This window comes from Myotis davidii, unplaced genomic scaffold (genome assembly GCF_000327345.1).
Source record: "Myotis davidii unplaced genomic scaffold, ASM32734v1 scaffold204, whole genome shotgun sequence".
Taxonomy (NCBI): Eukaryota; Metazoa; Chordata; class Mammalia; order Chiroptera; family Vespertilionidae; genus Myotis; species Myotis davidii.
The window spans coordinates 3,504,132-3,514,674 of NW_006299715.1; the positions used below are offsets into that span (position 1 = coordinate 3,504,132).

Sequence of the window (10,543 nt, forward strand, 5' to 3'; positions counted from 1 at the left end):
CAAGGTACATGCCCTTGACTGGAATCGAACCCGGGACCCTTGAGTCCTCAAGCCGACGCTCTATCCATTGAGCCAAACCGGTTAGGGCCGACATAATAATTCTTAACTTGATTTTTAATTGTAAGTCAGGTAACATTGATGGTTACAAATGAAAAAAATCTTAACACTAATTTTTCCCTCTGTAAAAGAGGTAAATGGAGCCAGGAGGTTCAGAGATATAATAGACCAAAACCATGATTTTTAAGTATATGTTGAACCTTGCTGCTTCCCTGACAGTAAGGAGAGGAGCCATAAATATTGTTCTCCTCTCTTGTCGATTTTGGTTCCAGTTGATGAACTCAGTAAATATTTACTGAGCTCCTTCCATGTGCTGGGCATTGTGCTAAGGGTTGAGGATGCATCAGAGAACAAAACAGCCCTGCCCTCCAGGAGCTTCCTGTCTAGACAGAGACCAGTTGGACTACTGAGTATCTGATGAGATAATGAGTGAGCGGGGTGTTGCCTTTTGTCTTATTTTTATGTGAAAACAGTATAACTTTGTTTTCTTTTTTAAATTTTATTTTTCAATTACAGTTGACATAATATTTTATGTTAGTTTCAGGTGTATAGCATAGTGGTTAGACAATCATGTATTTTATAAAGCGATCCCTCAGTATTTCAAGTACCCACCTGACACCATACATAGCTATTACAATATTATTGACTATATTTCTTATGCTATACTTTACAGCCCTGTGACTATTTGTAACCACCAATTTGTACTTCTTAATCCATTTATCTTTTTCGCCTAGTTCCCCAGCACCCCTCCCATCTGTCTGTTCTCTGTATCTATGAGTCTGCTTCTGTTTTGTTTGCTCATTTGTATTATTCTTTAGATTCTACATATAAGTAAAATCATACGGTATTATCTTTCTCTGACTTATTTCACTTAGCATAACACCCTCTAGGTCAATCCATGTTGTTGCAAATATTTTATAAATTGTTATATGTACCACATCTTCTTTATCCACTCATCTACTGATGGGCACTTGGGCTGCTTCCAAATCTTCACAGTTGTGAATAACATTGCAGTGAACATAGAGTGCATATATCTTTTTGAATTCGTGTTTTGGGTTTCTTCAGATACTTTTCCAGAAGTGGAATTGCTGGATAAAAATACTATAACTTTATAGTGAGAATATTGCAGAATCATCTTCCAAAATTCAGGCTTTATACCCGCTGCTCTAGTAACACAAACATTGAAACACTGGTGCGTGGAGACAGAGAAAGGTTTATTTGACTTTTCCAGGGCATCCAAGAGAGCAAGATCTCGCAAACCCATCTCTCCCCAAAAGCACAGCATGAAGTTTTTATGCAGCTCGGGAGTAGGGGATGGGTAGTTCCGGGGAACTGAAAGAGAAGTCTGTGTTTCTTTAGCCACAGATAACATTTTGTGCAGCCAGACTCCTGGGTGGCAGCAACTCATCATCACTGCTTTGGAGGCATTCTTTCCTTCTGCAAGGCAAGCTCGTAAATTTCCCTCAGGACCCTGAAGTCATCATCTCCTGCTTAACAACAAAACCCCACCCCAGCAATTTAGGACACATCCGTAAGAAGAGAAGAGCAGTTAATGTGAACAAAGGCCTAACCAGGAGTTAAATTAATTAATTCTAACTGCCCCCAACATGAGGGGCACTAAAATCACCTGGGGTTCAGCTACAGGAACTATAAAGTATACCTTAAAAGGAATATATTGCATAGCATCCTAAACACAGCTGTGGAAGAAGAGGCGGGGCTCACGCTCTCCATTTTCCAGATGTGGAAGCTGAGGCACAGGGAGAGAATATGCCTTGGTCAAGATCACATATCTAATTTATCACAAACCCAGGTCTCTTGATCTTTTAAATCCAGGGGTCTTCATACACACATGGGCACACACACACTGTATTATACTACTGGGAAAATATTTCACTAACATTTGCAGGATACCCTTGGACTAACAGGAAGAAATTAAGACCAAGAAAGGAAAGTGCATTTGCTGTGAGGCAGGTCAGAGTTGAATAAGAAACGAGTTGCCTGACTGAGCTTGATGACATTGTGCCTGAAAAAAGTTTGTTTTGATTTCATTTTATATTTGAATGTTGTGTTTGTTTTTCCATAGTCCCTGTTCTGGGAAAATAACCAGTTCCTTGTAGCCAGCTACTCAGAGAATAGCCGTCGCTTCATGCCTTTGGGCGATGTTCTGTACGGCAGGATTGTGGATCTTCTGAGCTGGTGTCGGCAGGAAAATGCCTCTGGTAAGACTCCTGCACAACACACAAGACAAATAAGAGTTCTTGCCTGGCCAGCGTGGTTCAGTGGCTGGGGGTCAACCTATGAACCAGGAGGCCACTGTTCGATTCCTGGTAGGGGCTCATAACCGGGTTGTGGGCTCAATCCCTAATGTGGGGCATGCAGTAGGCAGCAGATCAGTGATTTTCTCTCAGCATTGATATTTCTATCTCTCTCTCCCTCTCCCTTCCTCTCCGAAATAATAAAAAGGAATAGTTGTTTCTTTCTTAAAAAAAAAGAAAAAGAAAAAGAAAAATAAGAGTTCTTGCTTACTAGGCATTTGCCATTTGTGCTAAATGCTTTCATATGCATTTTCCTCATTTCCTTCCCCACCACCACCACCAATCCTCTGAAGTAGGTGGTAATAATAACAATTAATCACCATAGCAGATAGCATCTATCTTTTGATGGGTATGTCCTAAGCACTTTATGTATATTAACTGCTGCAGACCAATTCCAGCATGTCATACAAGAGTTTCATCAAAATATTGATGAAACTTGGGGACTCAACAGGGTTGAGTCACAGATGTAGTCATCTGTTGGGAATGGCTAAAGGCGTTTCCCCAAAACAGCCATAGGCTGACCCCCAATGCCTTTCAAAATTATAACTCGTCTCCGGACTCTTTATTAGTCTCTGGATTTCTATGTCATCTACACAGTGCCTTTTCCAGATTCCTGAACCCTTCTTGAAGCTGGGACATGAACCCTGGCAATTAACTAGTTTAATCCCCATGGGACAGGACGAATCCTAATTCATATTTTGACAAACAAGGAAATTGAGGCACAGCAAGGTTAAGGAACTTGCTCAGGGGTGCACAGCTAGGAAGCAGCAGAGTTGGACAGCTTGACTCCAGAGCACGTGCTCCCCACCCTGCAAAACTGAGCCTCACTCTCCTCATTTTCCAGAGGGGGAAGCTGAGGCTTAGGGAGGTTAAATCATTTGAAGAGGGAGAGGTCAGGATTCAACCCTTTCTGAAAGGTCTGAGGCCTGGGCTCTGAAATGCCTCTTCAGGCCTCCGGCAGGTATTTCCAGATTAAAATCACAGTGAAAGTTAAGGTCAGGAGGACTGACCTGTGAGTAGGGACAGCTCTCCTCCTCCGCCCAGCTCTCCTGCTAGGAGCTGGCAGCATAAAGCCTCCCGACCCTCAGGGAGCTTATAGCCTTGAGAGGGGCCTTTACCCATTATTGAGTGCTAGGACACAGGCAGGGCTGGGCTCCAGGGAGGAGCAGAGTGAGACACCAGCCAGACCAGGGTGGCCAGGAAGCTTCCAGGAGGCTCTTGGCTCTGGGTGAGTCTCAAAGGACAAGCAGGAGCAGGCCAGCAGGGAAAGGAGGTGGGGGAAGGTGTTTCGTCCCCGAAGGCTAGAGATTCTTCCTCCCTGGGTATTAGAGATGTTTTAAATGTTAACCTAAGCACAGTTCTGCTTATTTTTCTCCATTCTTTCTTTCATTCATCCATCCAACTAGAAGCCATAGAGTGCCTACTATGTGCCAGGCCCTGGGAATATAGCAGAGAATCAAACAGAAAAATAATACCCCCCACTTTTTTTTAAAATTTTTACAGAGAGGAAGGGAGAGTGATAGAGAGTTAGAAACATCGATGAGAGAAACATTGATCAGCTGCCTCCTGCACTCCCCCTGCTGGAGATGTGCCTGCAACCAAGGTACATGCCCTTGACCAGAATCAAACCTGGGACCCTTTACTCCGCAGGCCAAATGCTTTATCCACTGAAGGAGAGGGAGAGAGAGATAGAACATCAATCATGGCGTGTCACATATATAAATTTTTGATATTTTCAACCATAGTAAAACAAAGACTTATATTTTTGATATTTATTTTATATATTTAAATGCCATTTAAGAAAGAAAAATCAACCAAAAAAATGAGTTCGCGTATCACCTCTGATACGTTTGTCATAGGTTCGCCGTCACTGTCCCAGTTCATAGGTCGACACTCAACCACTGAGCCATGCCAGCTGGGCTTTATAAAACCCATTCTTAAATTATAGAGGGGCAATAAGACAATAGACAGGCAAGTAAAATATATAGCCTTGCATAAGATTATAAGGACTACAGAGAAAAACAAAACAAGGGAAGAGGATGGAAGTGCTGGGCAGGGGGATGAGGGGAGAGGAAAGTGTTTCAGTGTCACATAGGCCCAGGGAAAGCCTCACCCCTCACGAGAAGCTGATATTTGAGCAGCCTTTAATAAAAGAGATGAGGAAGAGCATTCATGACAGAGTGAACAGCAGGTGCAAAGGCCCTGAGTTGGGGGTGTGTCTGGCATATTTAAGCATAGCAAGGAGGGTGGTAAGTAAAGAGTGAAGTGGGGCAGTCTTGTGGGATCGAGGCCTTAACCCGTGGTGTCTATGCTAACTCTGCATAGTTAGTGTCCGAACTAAATTGAATTGTGGGACCCCCCAGCCTGGAGAGTTTGGAGAAGTGATTGTTGTCAGAAGTGTTGAGAGTAAAGCAGCTCAGAGAAAGTGCCCCAGAAAATCACAGGTTATTCCCCACCTCTCTGATTCGATCGATGCCATCTTCTAAAGGGTCTTTGTTTAAAAAGGAAGTGAAGCCCAGAGTTTAGGATCAGAAAAATAATGCTACGTTCATGTCATGGTGTCTCGTGGAGCTGTGAACAATGATGGTCTGGCTTTGTGTCTGTTGATCTGGTGAGGTGTTTGTGATATATTTTTAAGTGAAAAAAATCAAGTTAATTCAAATAAAAAAATATACACACAAATACATATGAAATTATACACATGAAAAAAGTCAAGAAGATATCAAACCCGAACTGTTCTTGCTAGGAATTTGAAGTCATACATTTTTTATTTTTTAGTATTTATTTTTATTGATTTCAGGGAGGAAGGGAGAGGGAGAGAGAGAAACATCAATAATGAGAGAAACATCATTGATCAGCTGCCTCTTGCATGTCACCTACTAGGGATTGACCATGCAACTGGGCATGTGCCCCAACCAGGAATTGAACTGTAACCTTCTAGTTCATAGGTCAATGTTCAACCCACTGAGCCACGCCCGTCAGGCTGAAGTCATACATTTTTTTCTTATCCATATTTACTTCAGTTTTTGTTTTTTTAGTTTAGATAATAAATTATTTTTTAAAATATGTTTTTATTGATTTTTAGAGAGAGAGGAAGGGAGAGGAGTAGAGAGTTAGAAACATCAGTGAGAGAGAAACATCATTGATCAAGTGCCTCCTGCTTGCACCCCTTCTGGGGATTGAGCCTGCAACCTGGGCATGTGCCCTGACCAGGAATCAAATCGCCAACCTCTTTGTTCCTGGGTCAGCGCTCAACCACTAAGTCATATTGGCCAGGCTAGAATAAACTATTTTTAATGAAGAGAATTATTCAAGGATAGAATAAACTATTTTTAATGAAGAGAATTCTTCAACTAGAGAAATGATCATTAACAATACTCACCAGTTGTCCATAGTTTAAGAGCAAGAAAGTATAAAACAGGAAAATACAGAAATTACTTTTGGGACAAATACCACCTAAAGCCGTGGCTGTCAGAAATAGTGGGAGGAGCAGTGGCAAGCCAGAGAGTTTGATTCCAATCCTCCGTGCCATGTACCATCCCTGGGACCTCTCTGAGGCTCAAAGATCTCTGAGAAATTTGGTTTCTGACCTGCCCCCATGATAACCAGAACTATGTTCAAGACTAGAGTGTGTAATTTACAGAAGTAATTACCACTTTCTTATACTGATCCTCTCTTGAGTTATGCAATGGGCCTTGCACCTTAACAACATTACAGGTGATCATGTTTGCACCTCCCTGAACACATCGCCTGCCTTCAGGGACACATTGTGTCCTGCTTGGTTCTCCCTGGAACAACTTGTCAATTAGCATGTTCCTTTTTTTTATTTGTTTGTTTTTTAATAGAGTATATAGTGAACAAATACCATATATATCTACTGAATTATGTCCTTAAAGTTAATACAATTTAATATATTTGAACATGTTATAAAATGTCTATTTTCTGGCTAAGACTATCACTTTATGTTTTTCTTGTATTTACTTCCAAACCAGGGCTAATTGGAGAAGGTTCTTCTTCCAGTGAAGCAAAGTTGTATGTGGGTTTTTTAAAATCCCTTTCCTAGCATTGCGGGAGAGAATAACCCAGCTAAAATGCTGGTGGCTGGCCAGGCTCACTCATTAGCCAACTGCTCAGTTCTTCACCTTCCTCGCATCTGCGCCGAGCAAGATGATACGTCTCCGTATCACGGATTGGGAGGACACTCACCAGGCTCCTGTGGATTGGGTGGGCAGAACGGTGACTGCTCAGCTTGAGCACATTATGCAGAACACAGGCTGAATATATTTTTCAGAGCCAGAAAATACCTTTAATTAATTCGTCCCAATATCCTCTTTGAAATGAAATGTGTTTGTTTTCCTCCTAGGACTCGATTACCAATCATGCCCTGCATCAGAGGATTGTGAAGACAATGCTGTGGATTCTTTCTGGAAAAGGGCATCCATGCAGGTAACCCTGGGGTGCACGGCTAGGGGCTGGGCACAGCAGGGACCCCCGAGCATGGGACAGAGGGGGTCAGAGACGTTCCGAGACTGGGCCATCGGGTCATCACGTACCTTCTTAGAGCCTAACTTTCCACCTTTTCAGGACTCTGATTTAGTCTCTTTGCTCCATAAAGTTGTGTGGACTTGAGCTTAACAGGGCACAGAGATGTTCAATTAGTGTTCATCAGAGATGAGGATATTAAATAGTCGTTATTGCTGTCAGGTGGTGGTGGTTGTTAGGATTTCAAATCAATGTGGTTAATATATATATTTCAGGGAGGAAGAGAGAGGGAGAAAGAGATAGAAACATCAATAATGAGAGAGAATTATTGATCGGCTGCCTCCTGCATGTCTCCTATTGGGGATTGAGCCCTCAACCCGGGCATGTACCCTGACCGGGAATCAAACTGTGACCTCCTGGTTCATAGGTTGATACTCAACCACTGAGCCACTCCGGCTGGGCTCGAATAATTGTGATTTTGATTGCTATATAAAATAGAGTGGCCCCTACTTTCTGGGAGGCCCTGGGACACCTGATATCTAGATGTGGGAGTCAGAAATGTCTCTAAGACTGATGCCCGTGGGAGAGGAGGTGAGAGAGGACTGAGGACAAACTGGAGATCCAGAAATGGTCTCCTTGAGGGAAGTCTATTCCTCAGAGAATGTTGTCACCAGGGGTGATGGTAGTCACTATCACCAGTGAGTACAGTTCACATTTTCTCCCACCAGGTTGGAACAAATATTAGAAATTAATGAGGGTTAAGTCTTTAGCTCTGTGCCTGGCAAAGAGCTGTCTACTATTAAATGTTCCCTGTATTGACTAGGTGGCCCACGGACTTCAGGGTCCCCTGACCCATCGCTGCCAACCAATCTCCTTTCAGGGCTCTCTGTGTCTCTTTGGGTCCCATTTCCTGCTCTGCATTCCCAGGTGTCCACCAGGTCCATTGTTAATCAGGGTAAGAGGGACTTTGGTCAAATCCTTCACCACAGATGCCATTGGGAGCTAAGCAGAGGGCCTGCTCTGGACAAATGCATTATATATTCATCCAGTGCTCTCCAGGCCGCTCCGATGGGAGCCCTGTGTTTGCACCCACTCCCCATAAGCTCTGCTTTGAGTACAGGCTCCAGGCAGTTGGCTATGGATGCGTTGTCACCTGGACGTGGATCATAAGAGCAATTCAGGGCACACGCAAGAATCAACCAGGAAATGCATGTATAAGTGGAACAGCATATCCATGTCTCTCTCTTTCTCTAAAAACATATATATAATTTGTCCATTTCATAGCTGAAAAAAGACTCATTTCTTCTTGCAGTATGCACAGGACAGTTCTGGGGTGATCCACGTCATGCTGAATGGTTCAGAGCCAACAGGAGCCTATCCCATAGAAGGGTAAGAATGCCAGCACCAACCAATACAGCAGAGATGCCAAAATGTTTATCTAGTTGTTTTGGAAGGAGGCTTATGAGAATGGTCCTAATCCCCAACCTAAGCAAAACCATTGAAAGACCTGGAGATCAGATATACTAGTATGTTTATCCAGTTACACCATTAACAGATGATGAATGCATGAATGAAATAAGTAACCTAAAAAGTTAAAGCTAAAAAATAGCCTCCAAAGACTTGAAAAAAAAAGTATTGTGTAACTCAGCTAACATTGAAATGGCAAAAGTATCATATTACTTTAGGACTTTGAGAAATGTCTTTCCTGTTTTTCAGGTTTTTTGCAGATTTTGAAATTCCCTACCTCCAGAAGGATAAAATCACACGAATTGAGATCTGGGTTATGCATGAAATCGGGGGACCCAACCTGTAAGCTATGATGCTCTTGAGGAGGGTAATCCTGCAAACCTGCTTTTCCCGAAGGGGATATTCTTGTCTGTTTTGCATTTTCATTTTTGGGAAAACAATAGTCTCTTTTAGAAAGAGGAGAGAGAGAGAGAGAGAGAGAGAGAGAGAGAGAGAGAGAGAGACCTGTTGCACTGAGGCATTCATCGGTTAATTCTTATATGTGCCCTGACCAGGGATCGAACCTGCAGCCTTAGTGTATCAGGATGATGCTTTAAGCAACTGAGCTATTGTGCTCCCAGTAAAGTGAGGCAGGGCCCTGTCTTTGATATGAATATGAATACCATGCCTGTTGACCACACCTGTTTGCCTTTATATACCCCACCCCCTGCTTAATCACAAAGTGGGGCAGCAAGAACCCCTGTTGATGAAAAAGTGGGGAAATGGACACCTCATACTCTGCTGGGTGATTAGCTTGGGGTTCACTGTGGTGGTGCCTATCAAGAGCCTTAAAATGCATTCAAAAGCTTGGTACCAGAAAACCTACTTTTAGCACTTTATGCTTAGGAAACAAATAATGAAGGATGTGTATAAAAATGAAGCTTTATCAAGGTTTGTTGTAGTGTGCATGAGATTGAAATATATGAATGAACTTGATCTTTAAGAGGTGTCTGGTTTCAGGGATTATGTTCCAATTATGGAAGGGAGAGTACATAGGAATTAAAAACAAGGGCAGGCATGTATGTATGTCCACAGACAAGGGCAAATGCAGAAAATGAAATGCACGGACAGCAGAACTCCACTGTTATATTTCAAATCTCATGCGAATAAGTATATTTAAAAGGTCTAGAATGACATTCATCAAAATATTAGCAGCAGTTACCTCTGGTGATGTAAGATTTTTTCTTCTTCCCTTTTGTTTATTTGCACTTTCTAATGTTTTTTTAAATTGCATATTTTGTTGCCATATAAAGCTTAACTTAATACACTGTAAGTAGGACAATTGGCAGTTGGCACTGGTTGGGGCACTTCACAAAGGACTGTTGGTAGGTGTGGCCAAGAAACCCTGTGACGCACCTGGCACCTGCGCATGAGCCTGCAAGGCCCTCCTGGGGCACTTGACATGCAACCTTTGGACTGGGTGTTGGGTGCTCAGAGCAGCTCCTTTAGGGTACTGAGGGGTTACTGCAAGCAGCACTTTTGGGTCCAAATATTTCTCCAGAAGAGGAGACTATCCCAGAAACACATGGCCAAAATACATTTTAATTAACCCAGAAAAGACTCCTTCCATCCTCTTATTTTGTATTTCTGTGTTTGTGTTTTAGGGAATCCTGTGGAGAAGGCAGTGTGAAAATCCTGGAAGACAGACTGAAAGGGATGGGTTTTCAGTACAGCTGTACTAATAATCACCTGTACGTATCATATTATCATCAGTGCAGATAATCGGTGGTTTTGGAGGGTAGGGGGTTGTTGAAAGGCATCAGCTCTGAAGACCAAGGGACCGTGCCTTCTGGGTTGTCACTGGGTGGAGGGAAGGTAGGTGCCTTCTGGCCAGGGTTCTGCCTGGCTCCACCCACTTCGGTCCAGAGCCCTTTTTAATTATGGAAGGACAAAGGGAGCAGCCCTTTCTCATTTGCGCATATCCAGTTTGCCTTTCACCTGTGAAGGGCACAGTGAGTAACCTGTGAACAGGAAGCATGGTGCCTATACCTTTGAGTGCCACACGCCTGTGGGGTCCTTCCCCATGAGAGGTGCTAAGGTGGAGTTTGTCTGAGATACTTGCAGGCAGGTACATCTTGACTGTAGGCCAATAGGAAAATAGTACTAGCTACCGTTGAGTGAGTGCATTGTGGGCCAGAAACTTTATGTACTTAAAATCAGATATTGTTTGTGGGCATTCATTC

The 10,543-nt window shown here is 42.9% G+C and overlaps 1 protein-coding gene across 3 annotated transcripts in view; it reads left to right on the plus strand.

Moving 5' to 3' along the window:
• Positions 1–10,543, plus strand: part of BST1 (bone marrow stromal cell antigen 1) — an 18,554-nt gene that overhangs the window by 3,154 nt on the left and 4,857 nt on the right. For 2 of the 3 annotated variants that reach the window (XM_015571862.1, XM_015571863.1), the window contains exons 2-6: positions 2,141–2,276; positions 6,736–6,818; positions 8,167–8,243; positions 8,571–8,663; positions 9,965–10,051. In XM_015571862.1, coding sequence (XP_015427348.1) covers positions 2,141–2,276; positions 6,736–6,818; positions 8,167–8,243; positions 8,571–8,663; positions 9,965–10,051 — 476 coding nt within the window. The remainder of the gene's footprint in view (positions 1–2,140; positions 2,277–6,735; positions 6,819–8,166; positions 8,244–8,570; positions 8,664–9,964; positions 10,052–10,543) is intronic. The other variant, XM_015571864.1, reaches the window with a different exon arrangement.